Raw genomic sequence first — 20,328 nt, forward strand, 5'->3', positions numbered from 1 at the left:
TATAATATAAAGTCCCCCCTACCATATATTATAAGGATATTGCAAGTCATCGAGGAGTTCATTGACCACATAGAGGAACTGGGCCGAAGGCCAGGTATCTTTATAGGGTCATGGAAATTTGAGGTGACTTGCAATATCCATATAATGTACGGTGGGGTATTTTATTCCTTATATTACATGGTGACATCATCACCCTTCCCACAAGACCCATAAATCAATGGTGTGTTGCCCTTTAATATGAACTAGATGGGATGGTTTCAAACATGAAGAATAAAAGTAGAATCCCTAGTGCAAAATTAAATACATAGAACAGCATTTAGTTACTTTTTGCACAAACATATTAGAATCAGTAGAATGTGTCAGATACGAGCAACAAAGCTATTGCTCAGAATGTGGAGAAATGGGCAGAGAGGTGCATTTTTCCTATAATGAAGTAAAGCATGTAAGAAATAAACATGTTGCCATACAAATCTCCTTTCTGGTGATCCTTTTTATTTTCAGAAAAAAGTCATAAGGAAAAGCCAGTTCTCCTTTTCCTTGTTTGACTGCAGTGATTGGTTGATGCACCATGACCTCACTTTGACTTTGGCTGCTTGCTTTGGCAGCAGACACTGTGACATCAGAACTCAGCTGTAATAAGTTATTACAGACAAGCCAATTCCTCATTTCTTTTTTGATCTGTAATAAGAAAATTAGAGACAGGGTTTTTATACATGGATTGCATGGTCACATGTTTTATGTAAAGATATTGGCCCTCATTTCAACCTCGGCGGTCTTTTACCAAGACTGCCAAGGTACCGCCGTGCTGAAGACCGCCAGGCGGTTTTCTGCACAGCGTATCATGACTGCTGGCAGCCTTCCACCCTTTTTCGGACGGAGAGCCGCCAGCAGCCATACTGGCGGTCGGCAGTGAAGTGGAGGCTGCTCCACCTCCACCGCCACGTCATCAAAACACCGCCCACCGAATCACAACCCAGGATTAGGTGTGGCGGTGTTCTGGTGATGGGGAGCTGGCGGCAGAGCATCTCCCATGGATCCCGTTCCCTCCCGGAGGATCCCCGGACCAGGTAATGTGATCGTCCGTTAGGGGAGGGGGCTGGGAGGGTGTTGTGTGTTGTGTGCGTGCATGGGGGTGTGCGTGTGAGTTTGTAGAGGGGGTGTGCGAGTGCGTGTATGTATACAGGGGTGTTGTGTGTATGGAAAATGTCTGTGTACGTCTTTGTGTATGTCTGTGTGTATGTGTGTGTATGTATGTGTAGTTGTTGTGTGAGTGTGCGTGTAAGGGGTGTGTGTGTGTCTATGTTGGGTGGAGTGGGAGGGTGGTCCTACCACCTTTGGGGGTGGTCAGGGGGTTGTGGGTTTGGGGGGAGGACTCTGGGGAGGAGAAGGGGAGTGGGGGAGACCCCTATCATTGCCAGGGAACGTATTCCCTAGCACCGCCGGCAGTGTAGTGACGGCCGCCGGGCTGGAGACCGAAGTCTCCAGCCCCACGGTCTTTACCACCCTGGCGGTCGGAATGGAGAAGTGGCGGTTTTGCATGGCGGTCACAGCCATGCTCGTAATTCCAATTTTTTTACCGCCGCCCTGTTTGCGGTATTACCGCCACTTCTCCACTGACCGCCAGGGTTGTAATGAGGGCCATTGTCTATTACGAATAGGGTCGGTCAAGCTCAACAGCTGGAGTGACTCCTAGGAGGAACCTCAGTGGTCTCCTTATCGGGGCTGCTCTTTAGTCCTCTGAGTGCCGAAAGGCTCAAGATGTCATAAACCAAGTTACATTTTCAAGTGATGCTTAAATCATCTTTGCCTGGAAAATGACACGGGGTACCAATAGAGCATCACAGGTTGTCAGAACCGCAGACGCCAATGGACAAGGAAAAACCTTCAGCGATGTAATAGAAGAATAAGAAACAAAAATCCATTGCAGGTTTGGGCAGACAGCAAGAACATCCATTTCATCGGAGCACTAGACTTCGGAACAGCCCAATGGGAGGATACAGGCAACATCTTTTATTCATGCCCCTTCTCCCTGCAGAGACTCTGTGACTTGCAATGTCCATAAAATATACAGCATGGGGTGCTTTATCTCTTATATAAGATTGCAGCTGAATGTCCACGATGAAGACCAGACGTATAACAACTGGGGTCATTTTAGGCTTCACATTGAGTGGCATAATGGAATGACAGCAGCCAAATAGGAGGGGTATGTGTTAGCTGATGTGCAGCAAATGAAATTCAGTTTTGATACTGTTTGATTTCAGAGTAAGGTATGACATCCAGTTTCCCCACCCTTACAAATTGAGATCTGTTCCTAAGGGGTGCTTAGTGCGGCCAGCCCTTGAGCATAACATAAAGAGTGAACTACATGTTTTCATATTGAATGAGGCCAAGAGGCCATGGAGAGTCACAAACAGACTGCACCCGTGCTCAATACGTGAGGTTCAGCATCAGTCAAAGGGGTTGTCCTGTCTTCTAGTGTCATCTGGTGCCCAGCTGGGAATGGTAAGTTCCCAGAAGGTTGTTGTTCAACAAGTGTTCCTGGCCTTGAATATGGACTACTGTTTGAAATCAGTTTGCTTAGAAATGGTCAGGATCCCAGAAGTACTGCAGACGTGAAGCTTGGGGAAGCCTGATCAGTCATGTGCCAAAACTATCTGGGGGCCTCATTTAGAATTTGGCAGGTGGAGTACAGCCCATCAGGGTGGTGAAGGACAATACCCTCCAACCCTGATGGGCCACCACCACCAAACTGCTAGCCCAGCAGTCATCTCTGAGCACTGCAGGGAACACAGTTGTTCCTTTCAATGTATTCAAAGTTTGGTGACCAGCCACCATTGGTTTTGACAGCCACCCACCAAACTTTTAACATGTATTTCTGTTTGAATAACAAACTCCCAAAGCTGGAGATCGTTTTTATGAAAGAAAAAAACTAATAACCCCACATTCTGGGCATCCTCACCTGGGGTGTAGGATCATTGTTTTTCATGTCCTCCACCACAAGGGTTTTTTCCTGGTGACGTTTGACCAGAAAACACTACAACATCCGTCCTAAATAGGGTGGGTGCTGTAATGCCCTTCCTACAACAACCACTACTCTATTGAGCTGTCAGAGGTGGTATTCTGCAGATGGAGCCAACAGAGTACTTAAGGTCCACCCATATCCAAATGTGAAGGGTGGATCAAGTGTTTGGCTGGCAGCATAATCCATTGTGTTCGCGACGGAGTACCTTGTCCGTCAAACTCTAAATTGTGCCCTTACTGTTGGTGGAAGTGCACATAAGGAAGTCAGAACATTGTTGAACTACTGTTACTAAATGCAAGTGAGAGCATGTAGCAGCAAATATGAGAAGACATTTACCAACGGAAACTAGTGTGTTCTCTGACCCAGTTCTTTCTCTCCACCTCCCTCTCACATTTACAAATCCCTCACATTGGTTTCATTGGTACTTCATCAGCCATCATCATCTTCATGCCATTAAACTCTTCATCCTAACTCTTCATCCTTGGTCACCGCTCCTGTCCACTAACCAGTTGTAAGAAAGTACCCTCTTTTTGCCATGGTTACCCCCATTTTCTGTCTGATGCCAGTGTGCTTGACTGTGTTCAATGGGATCCTGCTAACCAGAACCCCAGTGATTATGCTCTCCCTCCTCTAAATTTGGTTGTTGCATACTGGTAACCCAGTATTTCACCCACAATTGGCATACTGGTGCCCCCTTATAAGTCCCTAGTATATGGTACCTAGGTGCCCAGGGTATTGGGGTTCCAGGGGATCCCTATGGGCTGCAGCAATTTTTTTGCCACCCATAGGGAGTCCATGCAAAGGCTTCTGCAGGACTGCCATTGCAGCCTGCGTGCAAAGTTGCATGCACACTTTCACTGTCATTTACACTGCACCAGGTCACTTATAAGTCACCCCTATAGCAGCCCTCCCGCTCTGAGGGCAGGGTGCAAGGTACCTGTGTGTGGGGGCACCCCTGCACTAGCAGAGGTACCCCCACGAACTCAAGGACCAATTTCCCGGACTTTATGAGTGCAGGGATGCCATTTTACACATGTACTGGACGTAGGTCACTACCTATGTCGAGCTTCATGATGGTAACTCCGAACATAGGCATGTTTGGTATCAAACATGTAGGAATCATAACCCCATGCTTTTGCAAGCATTGGTTGTATGATCCCATGCACTCTGGGGGCTCCTTAGAGCCTACTGAGGATTTCCAGGCATCCCCAGCTGCTGCCACCTCACAGACAGGTTTCTGCCTTTCTGTTGCTTGAGAAGCTCAAGCCCAGGAAGGCAGAACAAAGGATTTCCTTTGGGAGAAGGGTGTTACGCCCTCTCCCTTTGGAAATAGGTGTTACAGTCTTGGGAGGAGTGGTCTCCCCAATCCACTGGAAATGCTGTGAACGGCACATTTGGTGCCCTCCTTGCACAATCCAGTCTACACCGGTTCAGGGACCCCCCGTCCCTGCTCTGGCACGAAACTGGACAAACGAAAGGGGAGTGTCCACTCCCCTGTCCATCAACATCCCAGGAGTGATGCTCAGAGCAACTCAAGAGGGTCCCTGGGCTTTACCATCTTAGATTCCAAGTTGGCAGGGAACTCTGGGAGCATCTGAGTGGCAAATGACAGCAGGTGATGTCAGAGCCCTCTTCTGATAGGTGCTCACCCATGTAGCTGACCAATCCCCCTTTCAGGGCTATTTAGGGTCTCTCCATTGGGTGGGTGTTCAAAATCAGATTGCAGGACTCCCGCAGGAATCCTCTGCATCCTCCACTTCAACTTCTCACTGAAGAAACTGCATCTAGACCTTCAGGAACTCTACAAACTGCAATAAAGAAGCAAGACGCCTTCTGCAACATTGTCTCTTCAAGTCCTGCCAGCAACTGCAACTGTTTCCCGGTTGGGCATCTTCTGAGGACAGCCCTTCTTCAGCCTTCACCAGGAGAGCGAAGGACTCTCCCTTGAGGTGAAGGAGTCACTACCCTGTTTCAGCAGGCACCTACTGCAATCACGACCGGCTGCTTGGATCTCCTTTCCTGCTGAGCTACGTGGATCCTGCATCACGGGTGGTAGACTGAAGTGATCCTGAAGTCCTACTGTCCAACGTTGGTGGAGGTAAGAGCTTGCCTCCCCATGCAGGACAGTACTCCCATGCACTAAGTGTTTTGCAGTTGCCAAGGCTTGTTGGCATCCTTCCATGAAGTCCTTTGAGCAACTTACAGCTCCAGCATCCAGCACTCTATCCTGCAATGCACAGCTTCGTGAGTGGTTCTACGGTGGCGTGGGAGCCTTTGTCGTCATGCTGCATGGGACTTTTTCCCCATGCTGTGGGACTCCTGTGCATGCTGCCTGGTCTTCTGTCGGCTCTTTGAGTTGCTGAGAGGCCCCTCTGACTCCTCTCCTGGTTAGAGTCCACCTGGTCCTTCCAGCACCATTTTTCGCTGACCATAAACTTTGCATGTGCCAAGGCTTGTTGGCGGATTCCAGCAAAGCAAACCAAACTGCAATCCTCTATCCGGCGTGGGACATTTTCTTTCATGTGTGTGAGTACTGTGTGACTACAGTGGTATTGCATGAGCTTTGCATGTTTCCTAGATAAGCCTTGGCTGCTCAGCTGCAGCTATCCCTAGAGAGCCTGGCTTCTACACACTGACTACACTACACTAATAAGGGATAACTGGACCTCGTACAAGGTGTAAGTACCATAGGTACCCACTACAAACCAAGCCAGCCTCCTACACCAGTTTGCAAGCATACCCTGTTCTTTATTGCAGTCCACCTTCAATGCCATAACAAGCACCTCTTCTAAACTCTACTGTCATCTGCATTGTTGACACTGCTCCTCTCGGAATGTGCCCAGAGACCTCTCTGCTCCTCCCATTCTCTTCTACTTATTGCCACTTGTGTTTTCTGGTTATTTCACAAAGCAATTATGTTCCATCTCCGTACGTCACTCTACATTTCAATAGAAATATGTACAGAATCTAGTAACTCTGTCTTACAAAAACACTATGGCCCTCATTATGACCCTGGTGGTCGGCGGTAATATGGTGGAAAGTACTGCCAACAGGCTGGCGGTACTTTCCACCATATTATGCCAATTTACCACACCGACCGCCATAGAAGTAATTGGTCACCGGGCGGGAGATATCCATCTGCAGCCCGGCAGCTGTCACTGTACCGCCTGCAGGATAATGACCCCGCCTACCACCATGGTTTTCGTGGCTTCCTTACCGCCACGAAAACCATGGCAGTGGCACTATCAGTGACAGGGAATCCCTGCCACTGATAGAGGTATTCCCCATCCCCCCCTCCCCAGACTAACCCCACCCCTCTTCCTCCCCAGACCCTCTTCATTCATGCCCCTCCCTTCACACACACACATGCATACACACACCCATTCCCACATTCATCCATGCATGCATACATCCATTCACACACACATCCGCACACACTTTCATACATACACACAGACATGCATTCACAGAAGACAACATACACGCACTCACACATCCATACCTGCACACACATTCGACATGGAACACACACCTGCATACATGCATGCTCAAACATTCATACCCCCCACACAAACACAACACCCCTCACCTGTCGGAGCACCCACTTACCTGTGTTCAGGGGGTTCTCCGGCAGGAGACGGGACGGGGCGCTGCTGCCAGCAGAAGCGTCTACCAGCAGAACACCGCCAGGCCGTATTATTTCTCATAATATGGCTAGCGGGGTCTACTGGCGTGGAGCTGCTACTGGCAGCAGCCCACCTTACTGCCATCCGCTGGCATGGCCACAGCTGGATTTCCGCCATCCTTCTGGCGTTAATCTGGCTGTGGTCATAATACGGCGGACAGCTGGTAGCTGCAGTGACTGTCTTTTAGCGCCCGTCGCTGCGGCGGTAGGCGGTTTTTACCGGCAATATCATAATGAGGACCTATGTTTTTGTAAAAATGGTGTTTCAGTGCCTTTTTATTGCCATCACAAATATGAGATTGAACAAAAATGTATTGTACCTTTTTGTGAGATATGTGCTGTTTGAGTGTAGCGTGCGCAAGCAGGCTGATTGGGAGATGAACTATGTGTTGCAGAGTGCTATCAGTGTGTGCGAATCCACCAGGAGTTTGTTAAAGGGCTCATTACTAGAAGGTCTGAGCTACCAATAACATCTAGCCCAGGAGTGGTTGTGTACACATGAACTTGTACACAGCTAAATAAACTGAAATAAACATTCTTATGTATGGACAGTAAATGCTACACAATTCGCATACATAAACCAACACTGCTGCACCAGCAATTCACCTGCACACCCATGCTGCTGTTCTCCATCCCCATAAACATCAGTATTGTGTGCTTCATCTATACCGCCTCTTGACCTTTTCCCTTACCTGAGGACCGTTGGGTAGAGCTCCGCAGTGTACAGGAAGGCGGTGGTGAAAGCAGCTTCAGAGAACCCCTTTCCCAAGATGGCGATTACAGAACGCGTAATGCCGTATTCTAAGAGGTGAGAACATATCAGTAGTTACTGGACAGTTGCTGGACCCTCAAACACACACTCTGAGACAGAATCATTGAATAAATAAATAAATCCAGGATTTGTAAAGCCAGGAATATCATCCAGGAGGGTCTCAAGGCGCTGAATTGTAGGAAAGGGGAGATTGAGGGCCACATTACAACATTGGCGGTCCGAGGACCTCCAATGCCACTGTGACGGTCGGACCGCCACACTCCAGGCAGTCCAACTGCCACATTACAACCCTGGCAGTCAGACTGCCAGGGGACTGCCGTCCCCGCCAAGAACATGGTTCCTGACAGCTGACGGAAGTCAGGCTCGTGGTCAGCCACGGCGGCACTGAGGTCAGCACTGTCACACTGATCATGAGTCCAGTTCTGCCAGCTTTTTCATGGTGGGGACCCTGTGCAGGAGGCCTAAGGGGGGGTCTCTGCACTGCCCCTGACAATGGGCAGGTGCAGGGGCCCCCCTGTCCAGAGGTGCTGCTGCAGTGCTACAGGATTGGCCTCCGTTCCCTCGAGGGAGCAGAAGCCAATACCTTAGCACTGTTCCCACCGGGCTGACTGGCAAAAAAGTTGTAATATGATGTTCCCGCAGGTCAGTCCAGTGGCAACATTGTAATACGTGGGTGGTGAGGCAGCCGAGTTGACAGCTGCCTCATCCCCGCGAGTTTGGCAGTCAACCCTCCCGACCACCAAACTCATTATCAGGCCCTAAGGGATTTGGCCCAGAATCAAAGAATGCTGATCTGACGCCGAGACTGAAGCCTGGTTCTCCCAGCTCTGAATTCGGCAGCTCAGGCCGTTACTCCACATTCTGTGTCAACTAAGATACAGTGAAATCACTCAGCTCGACAGAGTGAAATCAGTAAGCATGATAGTGTCAAATCACTCAACTTGATATTTTGTAATGACTCAAAGTGATACAGTGAAATAGGTGATGGCCCTAATTAAAATTTCAAAAATACAATTGGCTTTAATACAGTTGCAAAAATATGATGTCAAGAATATTGTGGGGCAAAATATCAGAGGTAAGAATATAATTTTTTTTACTTTGTTCAAAATATGTAAGCATTAAGTTTTGTTTTACTTACTCATACACAATATCACATTGTTTTAAAAAAATACTATTAGTTTGAGAGTTACAAGCTACCATTATTTTACTGTTAATTATTTGTAATGATCTTTGAGTATAGTTTTTGTTTGGTAATGTGTATTTAAATTATGACATTTTATTTATTTATAATTGTTTTGCTTTGTTGGTGTAGGCAAGAATATAGAATATCATTGAAGGCCATGAAGAATGAGTTGAAGTTCCTAGAGTGGGAATCCCTGGTTGAAGCTACCCAATCTGAGGGCACCTCTGCCTTTTGGTGTGGAATAAACAGCAATTTATTAAAGGAGGACAGTGCTCCCATGGTAGAGCTGGCCATGAATGAGTGTTTGTGGATTGCTTGCTTCTCTACAATCTATTTCATCCCCTGTATGCCTCCTCGAAGCTTGGATCCTGTCACTGATAAAGGTCCTTGTAATCTATTGTTTACTCTGGATGAGATAGCCGTGGCAGCGTTGACCAGTAAGGGTAGTAAAACCACTAGCCCGGACGGTATACCCATCATGCTGTTTAAGGCCAACTTGCCTCTTTGGGGCCCCGTTCTGGTCAGGGTGCTAGGGGTCTGCTGTCGCACTGGCATTTTACATTTTTTTAAATAGGTGATCGATCTAATCCTGCATTGTAGGAAGCTGGCCTGATGCGAGGTGGGTACCTACGGTACTTACACCTTATACCAGGTCCAGGTATCCCCTATTAGTGAAGTGTGGCAGTGTCTAGAAGCCAGGCTCGCTACGGTAGCTGTGGATGAGCAGCCAAGGCCTAACTAGGAGACATGCAAAGCTTATGCAATACCACTGTAGTCACACAGCACTTGCACACATGAAAGAAAACACTCAGTTGTACAAAAATAAAGGTACTTTATTTTTAGTTACAGAATACCACAAAATACTAGAAGGGCAACCCTCCCACAGGAGGTAAGTAATACACTAATTATGTACACTAGTAAATAGAAATAGGCACAGAAAAGGTTAGAAAACAGTGAAGTTGCAAATAAACATTAGTGACCCTAGGGGGAGCCCAAACCATATACTAAACAAATGGAATGCGAGCACAGGACTCCCACCTAGGTGTGTGGAATGTGTAGAGGGGAGTTGGGAGTAGTAGAGAACCACGAAGGTAAGTAACACAGTACTCCACAGGGATTAGGAAGGCAGGAGTAAATCACTGTAAATCCCCCAAACCATCCAAAAGGAATGAAATGAAGAAAAGAAGACACCCAGACAAGACTGCAAGAAACCAGCAGTGGATTCCTGGAGAGGAAGACCTGTAGAGAGAGGAGACCAAGCTCAAGAGTCACAGTGGAGTCCAGGAGGAGTAGGAGCTACTACCCACCCAGCTGTAGTTGCAGGAGTTGGTTGATGGTGATGAGAAGAAGGTCAACACTGCAGCCCTGGAGCCGGAGAAGAGTTCCTGAGGGATGCAGACGACATCTCACACTGGAAGGAGAATTGCAGTCGGGTGTTGGTTAGGAATTCCGCAAACAAGCCTTGGCAAAGGCAAATGTTGTGGTTGGCATGAAGTGAAGCTGCCGGGGACCAGCAAGGCCCAGGAGGACTCAACCAGGAGGGGGAGTTGGTGGGGATCCTCAGCAATACAGGGAGCCCACAGGAGCAAAGGCAGCACCCACAGGAGTCCCACAGGATGGGGACACAGGAATCGAAGAAGAGCTCATGCAGCACAACTGGAGAAGGGTCACACACTGCAGGAGAACCACACAGAGGGCTGTGCATTGCAGGAAAGAGTGCTGGGGACTGGAGCTACACGTAGCCTGAAGATCCCTTGGAGGCTATACAAACAAGCCTTGGCAGCTGCAAGAGACGCGGTGCATGGGGGTACTGTCCTGCGTGGGAAGGTAAGGGCTTACCTCCTCCAAAGTTGGACAGCTGGCAGAGAGCACCAAGAGGACTACTCTGGACCACAACCCATGATGCAGGATCCATGCAGCTCAGGATGAGACGAGATCCACGCAGCCGGTCGTCGTTGCAGCAGGTGCTTGCAGATGTAGGGGAGTGACTCCTTCACTCCAAGGGAGATATCTTCTTCCTTCTCATGCAGACTGAAGACTTGCTGCCCTTAGTGGATGCACAGCCAGGGAAATGTTGCAGAAGCTGGAAGGAGCTGTGGAAACAATGTTGCAAGAAGAGTCTTCCTTGTTGGTTCCTGGAGTGTCCAGTCGCGGTTCCAGTGGACAGAATTCAAAGTAAGGTTGCAGAGTTGTACTTCTGGAATCTTGCAAGCAGAATCTGAGGACATACCCCCAGAGGAAGCCCCTAAATAATCTTGAGAGGGGGCCTGGTCACCTAGCTAGGTGAGCACCTATCAAGAGGGGCTCTGACGTCACCTGCCTGGCCTGGCCACGCAGATGCTCCCAGAGTTCCCTGCCAACCTTGGATTCAAGATGGCAGAACCCAGTGACCCTCTGGAGGAGCTCTGGGCACCACCCCTGGGATGGTGATGGACAGGGGAGTGGTCACTCCCCTTTCCATTATTCATTTTCATGCCAGAGCAGGTACTTGGGGTCCCTGAACCGGTGTGGGCTGGTTTATGCATGGAGGGCACAAAATGTGCCCTTCAAAGCATACCAGTGGCTTGAGGAGGCTACCCCTATTTCCAAAGGCAGAGGGTGTTACCTCCTTCTCCCAAAGGAAATCCTTTGTTCTGCCTTCCTGAGCTTGATCAGATCAAGCAGCAGGAGGGCAGAAACCTGTCTGTGGGGTGGCAGCAGTGTGAGTTGCCCAGAAAACCCTAGAAGACTGGTGGTAGCAATGCTGGGGGTACTCGAAGGAACCCCAAGAGTGCATGGAATCATACTTCCAATACTTGCAACAGTATTGGGGTATGATCCTGACATGTTTGATACCAAACATGCCCAGGTTCGGAGTTACCATTAAGTAGCTGGACATAGGTAGTAACCTATGTCCAGTACGTAAAATAGCATCCCCGCACTCACAAAGTCCAGAAAAATGGAGCTGGAGTTCATGGGGGCACCTCTGCTAGGGAAGGGGTGCACTCACACATAGGTACATGCACCTTGACTTCTTGGCTGAGAGCGCCTGCAATAGGGGTGACTTACAGTGACCTGGTGTAGTGACCTCTAGTAAAAATGGGTGCGTGCAGCCGTTTAACGCAGGCTGCCATGGCAGGCCTGCAGAACACTTTGCATGGGCTCCCTATATCACTGTGTGTTTTGGTACAAATACATTGCACATTGCACATTGTCTCTGGGAATCCACAAACAGGCAGAGTCACAGCAAAAAAAGGTAGTGTCACAGCAAGAAAATCCCTACTTTCTAAAAGTGGCATTTTCAAACTAACAATCTAAAAACCAACTTCACTAAAATACATATTTTTAAATTGTGAGTTCAGAGACCCCATGCTCCACATCTCTATCTGCTCTCAAAGGGAAACTGCACTTTAAGAATATTTAAAGGCAGCCCCCATGTTAACCTATGAGAGAGATAGACCTTACAACAGTGACAATCAAATTTGGCAGTATTTCACTGTTAGGACATGTAAAACACATCAGTACAGGTCCCACCTTTAACACACACTGCTCCCTGCCCATGGGGCTACCTAGGCACAACCTTAGGGGAGCCTTACATGTATAAAAAGGGATGGTTTGGGCCTGGCAAGTGGGTACACTTGCCAAGTCGAATTGGCAGTTTAAAACTGTACACACAGACACTAAGGTGGCAGGTCTGAGCCATGTTTACAGGGCTACTCAGGTGGGTGGCACAATCAGCGCTGCGGCCCTACTAGTAGCCTTTGACTTACAGGCCCTGTGCACCTCTAGTGCACTTTACTAGGGACTTACTAGTAAATCAAATATGCCAATAATGAAAAAGCCAATTACACATACAATTTCACATAGGGGGCACTTGCACTTTAGTCTTGGTCAGCAGTGGTAAAATGCCCAGAGTAACAAAAACATCAAAAACAGAGTCCAACACATAGCAACAACCTGCGAAGCAGAGGCAAAAAATTAAAAGAGACCACGCCAAGGATGCCAGGTCTAACACGTATCCCTCCAAGCTGAAAGTGGGGAGATCTACCCAACCTCATGGGAGTTTTCATCACTAAGGCGGAAGAATCTGGACAGATCATCAGCATTGGTGTGTTCTGTTCCAGGACGGTGTTCCACCGTAAAGTCCATTCCCAGTAGGGAGATGGACCACCTCAACAGTTTTGGATTCTCACCCCTCATCTGCGTTCACCATCTGAGGGGCCCGTGGTCGGTCTGAACCCGGAAATGAGTCCCAAACAAGCAGGGTCTTAGCTTCTTCAGCGCCCAGACCACAGCAAAAGCTTCATGCTCAATTGTACTCCACCTACGTTCCCTGGGAAGTAACCTCCTACTGATGAAGGCTACAGGTTGATCTAAGCCCTCTTCATTTAGCTGTGAAAACACTGCCCCTTCACCATGCGCTGAAGCATCAGTCTGCATGACAAAGTCTTGAGAGAAGTCAGGTGCCTTCAGCAAGGGTGCCGTGCACATGGCTACCTTCAGGGCAGCAAAAGCTGTCTGACAAGACTCAGGGGGTGATTCCAAGCTTGGCGGGCGGCTCCCACGGGAACCGCCAGAAGACCGTACCGCGGTCAAAAGACCGCGGCGGTCATTCTGGGTTTCCCACTGGGCTGGCGGGCGACCGCCAAAAGGCCGCCCGCCAGCCCAGCGGGAAACACCCTTCCACGGGCAACAACCGGATTTAGGGTGACAGAGTTCCTTACACGTGGGTCAGACTCAGTCCCCCACACCGTTATCGATCCTGCTGCCTAGAAATCCAGTAGTCTCATTTAGGATAATGAGAGCCCACGCGACATGGCGCCGCCAACGTTTGGTCTGGCTCTAATGTTTGGGTCCGACTGACTCTCTCGGTCTCGTATATATTTTGACTCCTCGGTTCCGTATGCGGAGACGTCCGTGGGGCTGAGGGTTTCCGCCACCACAGGTTGGGTACATCCTATTACTTAGTGGTTGGTTGTTCAAGCTTGAACTTTGAAAGGAAATACCCCGATATTGGTGTGCCTTCTCTGTCCTAGAGCTATTATTGTTATACTAATGGCGAATCCAGTTGTAGTAAATATACCGCTTAATATGCGATTTCCGCTCACGGGTCATCTGATAGCACATGGACTGATGGTCCAGGGGGGTCCGGTCACTTTTGTGGTGGACGCCCATGCAGCCTATAGATCAGAACTTTTTTTTTCTTGGGTCGTATTTCCAGCAGCTGATGGGGGTACAAATACTTTTCACGAATATACTGTTGCGAATGTCCCTGGACAATACAGGGCTTATGCATACTTAGAAATACCTTTATCTTATCAAGAACACCATAATTGGCTTGATGGCGCCCTCCCACATTCAGTAACACCAATACGGTTAGGTCCGTTGAGTAATGATGGTCCGACCTGGCCTTTATTGGCTACATATACACCATATCCTGGAGTGGCAAATGTGGCAGTGGCTGAAGTGCGTCGTTTATATGTGGAATTAACTGCAACGTACAGACGATTGGTTCAGTTTGTGATGCAGACATTAAATACTAATGCAGCGCGTGCTGCTCCAGCTCATCCACATGCGGTGGTGCCGGGAATAAATCCGGCCACTGTACACTCTGTAATGGGCAAGGTACCGGCTAAATGTGAGGAGACTCCATTTTGGCTGGCGCAAAAAATTAATACGCTCGAAGCAGTATTTCCCCATACGGGACCTCAGGATAAGCATAGAATTTTGACGATGTGTTTGCCGTATGGGATGGTTCCTACGGTGGATCTTTGTAATACTTGGGGCACGGTGTTTGCCGCTCTCTATACTACAGCACACGGTACACCGACTTTGGCTAATTTGCCGGAGGTGCTTAAACAAATTCAGGATGAATATGGGGCTGCCCCTGCCTTGGATTTAGGCATGCAATTGATGGGTAATTTTGACGCGGTTTCTTTTATTATTTTGAGTAATCTCAAGGGGGAGGCTGTAGCACTAGCAGTGCGAATGCGTCTTCGGGACGTTCCGCAGATTAATCAGGAGCGGGAACTTCTGAGAATAATAGCTGAAACATATTCTAGTATTGGTCGTGATAGCCTAGGGGCTCGACCGCAGAAACCACAATTGCAGGGTAAAAATAATAAGGATAATTCTAAGCAACAGCAACCTGAGGGTGCGAAAAAGCGCTGGGATAAGAAACAGCAAACACCTAAGAAAGATGGTGGGCAGTCTCCGCAACCGGAGACCCCACAAAATAAGTATAATCTCAGGAATAGGGATACTTTGAAGACGCCTGATAGATATCAATATACTGATACGCGCCAATCTCGTTCCTTTCAGGACTCCTCAGAGAAAAGAAGTGAGAGAGGTGGGCGGTCAGAGCGGAGGACGGAGTACGTGAAACCGAGACAGGATTCACAACGCTCAGCGGAGGTTTCTATTAAACAAGAAGAGAAACCGCTGCAACAAAAACAGCAGTTTAAAAAGAAGAAAGTGGCAGCAGTCTCAGTTAGACATGCCGCTCAAGAAGAGAGTTCTCTTGACGAACAAGACATGGGCGTTAGCGCTGTTAGACAGCGCGGCAGAGGTCACAATAGTTCGCCGGAGTCTTCTAGAGCATCTGGAGGCGAAAGCAACTGATGACTTCATAGAAGTCGAGACGGCGGATATGCGAGTCTCTGATCCTGATCAAGTATATCTTGTGACTCTACGATTAGAAGGGGACATTGACCGCGTTGTACACGCCATCTTTTGGGACCATATGGTGAAATCATATGATGTCCTGTTGGCCGACCAAGATTGGCCACCTGACTTTGTTCGCGACTGTCCAGTTGGGGAGGAGGTTATTGCGCCTTCCTTTTCACCACTTGTTCCGAGAGAACTAGCGGAGTCATATGGTAAATCATGGGCTCTAGCACAAGCCCCCGCCCTATATAGAAATAATGTGGGGTGGGATAAACAATCACCTTATCATGTCATTCCCATTAAAGGAGAACCTCAGCCACAGCCGCAATATCCTATTAAATTTGAAGCAAGGGCATCGGTTCGGAAAATTCTTACACAATTGGAGTACCAAGGTGTGATTGAGCCTTGTGTCTCGCCGATGAATAATCCCTTATTTCCGGTTGCTAAACCGGACCATTCCTATAGGATAGTGGTGGATTACAGACATTTGGATAGTCATACACGCACATATGCTATACAGAATTCACATAGCGCTGCGCTTATGAATAATATAGTGCGTAAAAAATACAAAACAACCTTGGATATCTCGAATGGATTTTTCTGCCAGAATATAGCACCCGAAAGTCGGGACTATACCGGTTTCAGTGCGTTTGGCTCTCAGAAAAAGTTTTGTCGTTTACCTCAGGGGTATAAGAATAGCCCAGGACTGTTCTCGGCTCGTGTGACTGAACTTCTGCACGAGTTGGACCCTGAGGCGTTATCATATGTTGATGACATTTATTTGACGGACGATGAGATTCTACAACATCTCAGTCGCGTATCGCGCATTGTTGTGGGTTTTGCTGATATTGGTTATAAGTTTAATTTTAAGAAATCGGAGATTGCCTTCCTCAGTGTTATTTTCCTGGGATATGAGTTATCGAGTGAGGGCAAGAGCCTGGCGCCACATTTTTTGGAGAAATGTGCTTTACTGCAGCCTCCTAATACGGTTCGGAAGCTCCAGTCTTTGTTGGGGTTTCTGAATTTTGGCAGAACTTACATTCCTGATTATGCTACACGTATAAAACCCTTATATGAACTGATTCGCCCGAATTTTTCAAGTAGATTTTGGACGATTGAGCATACACACATACTGCGAGAGCTGCAGAATGATCTCTTAGCGGTTAAACATTTACACACGCGGGACAATAAAACTCATTTGGTCATCAGGGTGATTCCTGGGGCTGTTGGATTTACGTATGTCACCTTTAATGAAGGGGAGACAGTCCCGATAGCATACAAGTCCCACTTGTATTCTGCTGCAGAACAACGTTTTGCACAGACTGAGAAAATTCTCACTGCAGTACAGATGGCTGTGATCAAAGAAAGACCGCTAGCCCAGGGCCAACGCATTATTGTCGTTTCCCCAATTCCGGCCTTGGAGGCTGTTACAAAAGCGAGTGTTCCTAATTCGAAAGCTTTACACCCGCGGTGGATACAATGGGCTACGTCTTTGACGGCCACTGATGTGGATTACATATTTGACCCTAAGCTGCAGACTCAAGAATTTATTCAATATGAAATAGAGTACCGGGTTCCTGCTGGCACATTACCTATTGACCAATATGAAGTGGTCATGTATACCGATGGCTCTGCGCAACCGGCGGTTGGGACTAAACAACAGTATTCTGCTGCTTGTGCGGTGGTGAGCGGGACTATGGAAGGGGGAGTTTTCTGCCCCCGACATACTTATACTAAAACCTTGGGAGATTGCACAGCGCAGCTGGCTGAGCTCAAAGCTCTTTTGTTAGCGTTGGAGCATGCAGAGCCGGCGATATTGACCTTGCTGGTCTGTGACTCCTACTACTGTGTGCAATCCTTCAATGAATATCTGCATTATTGGAAAATGAATGGGTTCAGAGATTCTAAAGGCAACACCATTAAACATAAATTGTTGTGGGGTAAGGTTGCGGGTCTGAAAGAGACGCTTCCTAAAGTCCATGTTGTACATACACTTGGACACCAGCGCGTTGGAATACACGTTGCTGGGAATACTTTGGCTGATGAGGCTGCAAAGGCGGCAGTGACTATCGCCACTGTAGCCGCGGTAACTCGTTCGAGTTCAAAACCAGACATAGAGATTTCGGCTGCCATAAAAGCTACGGCTGATGGCACGCCATTTCCTAAAGGATTCCCTTCTAAATATAGTTACTGCTTGAGTGGTGCACTAAATGCTGTTGTTAATATTCCAGGCGTTGGTGTACGTGAGTTACCGAATAAGATTGAGAGACCTCGATTAATTTCTGCAGCGCATGAAGGGGTGGCATCTGCGCATGCTGGTGTGGCTGCCACGATTTCGCTTTTACAGGCCCGTTATTGGTGGCCTGGTCTCTATAAGGAGACAAAGCAGTATGTCCTTTGTTGTGACGTCTGTCAACAAATTAAAGCATCGTCGGCTAGACGCCCGCAGCAGACTCCTCTTCCGATATCAAATAGACCATTACAGTGTGTGTACTTGGACCATTGTGGTCCACTGACACCAGATAGTGCATACAAATACATATTGGTTGCTGTAGATTCGTGCTCCAGATTTGTGTGGGTCTGGCCACAGCGCTCGGCTGACGCTCGGACTGTTATTAAAGATTTGCGTATCTTTGTCGATACATTTGCAGTTGCGGCTTTTCATTCGGACCAGGGCCCTGCTTTTGCCTCTATGGCATTCAGGGACACCATGGCTTCGTTGGGGGTCCAACTCCAATTCTCGTCTCCATTTCATCCCGAGGGAAATTCTGTCGTGGAGCGTTTAAATCGTGATTTAAAGCAATCCTTAACAGCCAGGGTTATAGGTACGGGTCGTAGTTGGCTAGCCCACCTGTATGGAGTACAGAGAGCACTTAATAACTTGCCTAGAAGGTCACTGGGGGGTTATACTTCATATGAGTGCCTGTTCGGAACACGAATGTATGTTCCTGATCTAGATGGTCCTGGTGTGGAGGCGGCAGAAACGCCCTTTGACATAAATGATCGTGTCACTGTTTTGCAGGATTTACAACAATTCCGTGAAGATAACTCTTCTGCAAGTGCTGCCTCCTCTGGAATTAAGGATGAGCCAGTAACACCTACTGGTTGGATACCCAGGATTGGGGATCTAGTGCGTGAAAAGGTCGCAGTAAAGAAAGAATTTGGTCCTTCTTATCGAGCACCTGTCCCGGTGTTGGGGGTGAGCGGCACGAGAACTGTGATTTTGCCGCCGCTGCAAGGGGCCAAAGGAAATCGTTTTGTTTCCATTGATAATGTCAAGTTACAACATGTGGCCGATTCTGCACAGCAGACCAAGAGGGACACCCAGTAGTTCCGGCATCCCTCTCACTACTGGGGAAGAAGTCCCGCTGCAGGTGATTAGCACCGACCATGTTTCCTCTCCGAGCTTGGGGAGGGTGGAAGATGATCTTGCGATTGTTCCACAGTCAACGATTGACATCGATTCTTTTTCTCAAGTTGCTGTACGTTCAACTGATGTTTCTGAACATGTGATTTATAGCGTACCTAGGAGAGAACCTCCATCAGCTTCCTTGTTCACTGTTGCACCTTTTGCGAGAACTGCCTCTGGCTGCTTCAACGACGCGGATGCAGCTGTATCCAGCTCTTCGTCTTCGCTGTCTTCAATCCGAGGTCCACGTAAGCTACTAAGTTGGCTTAAACGTACATATTGTGTTGTTCCTTGGAACTATTTGTGGCTTTTTATGGCTGTACTGACTATTTTTTTATGGTTGGGATTTGTGGTTACCTTTTTTCTGGTAATACATGGTCATTTTCTTCCTGATCGATCAGACATTGAGCACGTGGAGACTGTGTTGAGACCACATTTTTCGTCTCATATGGTTCGAAGAGACTTATCCAATGTGAACATTTCTGCAATACCAATTCCGGATGGAATTGTGTGGGATAAAGTAATGTTTGAAATATATGGTCCCACTGAATTGATTCAAATACCGTATGTTCTTAAGTTATCAATGAATGATATTGTTATTCCAGGCATTGTTTCTGATGATTGGGATGTGAAGACAGTAGATGCTATGCTAAAAGATTTGCAATATTATACTGTCTATGACGATGAAGATGCTTACCAATTTAAAGATAATCATGGTGATATGTTTTGCTACACCTATTATGGACACCACTTTATTCACAAAGCGAGTAGCCCTAAGTCCATCTTTAATTATGTACAATGGGAACATTGCTCGACTCCTCCACAAGGGAGTTCGAAAACGTATAATGATAAATTTGCATATTTTTCTGGGCATGATCAGCGAAGCGCTAAGTCTTACTATTTTAAAGTGACACCGTATTCTAATAAGCAAATTTTGTTGACCGATACTAAATTACTGTATTCTAATTCGTTTGTATCTAAACTTTCGGTCGAAGGATATGAATACTGGTTGAAGACTGTTGACTTGAAAAGTGTTTGGGGTACGAAAAATTTAAGGCGGGTCGCGTTCCATGGCAGCACATTCGTGCCAGAGAGATCTTTATCTCCTTTAATTTAACTCGTCAACAACAATTGATGGCTAAGAAGGAAGCGACGTATGTTATGTTAAATATTGAAAAGTTGGAGAAACTGACTTCTTGTTTGAAGCACATTCCGGTGGGAAGATATGAACTATTGGGTGACAGTTACATACACGAGGTGTGGGAGCTTCCTTTTCAGTACAGATGTGTTAATGGTTTGCAGGAAGTTTTTCTTAGCGGTAGCGACTGCGAAACTTCTGTTAGCCATTCCATGGTTTGTAAACAGCTGTCCTTGCACGGAGCGTGTAATGCTTCGATTGCTAACTTAGCTTGTTATCTGAAGGGAGTTCCGGTCCCGGTAATTAAAAACACTTTCCATGTGCTTTCTAACGGCAGTTACATTGTTCTTAACAGCGAACGCTGCTGTGGCATGCGTGCCGGAATAGTTTACATCGTCGTTGTCAACAAGGCCGTTACGTGCTGCGGGAATGTGTTGTTTCCCCCTACTGAATTTAGGGAGGTAGCGGACATCT

The 20,328-nt window shown here is 47.6% G+C and overlaps 1 protein-coding gene across 2 annotated transcripts in view; it reads right to left on the reverse strand.

Moving 5' to 3' along the window:
• LOC138296894 (solute carrier family 22 member 7-like) overlaps positions 1–20,328 on the reverse strand; it is a 259,538-nt gene that overhangs the window by 21,269 nt on the left and 217,941 nt on the right. For both annotated transcript variants that reach the window (XM_069236390.1, XM_069236389.1), the window contains exon 8: positions 7,400–7,508. In XM_069236390.1, coding sequence (XP_069092491.1) covers positions 7,400–7,508 — 109 coding nt within the window. The remainder of the gene's footprint in view (positions 1–7,399; positions 7,509–20,328) is intronic.

Source organism: Pleurodeles waltl, chromosome 5 (genome assembly GCF_031143425.1).
Source record: "Pleurodeles waltl isolate 20211129_DDA chromosome 5, aPleWal1.hap1.20221129, whole genome shotgun sequence".
NCBI lineage: Eukaryota > Metazoa > Chordata > Amphibia > Caudata > Salamandridae > Pleurodeles > Pleurodeles waltl.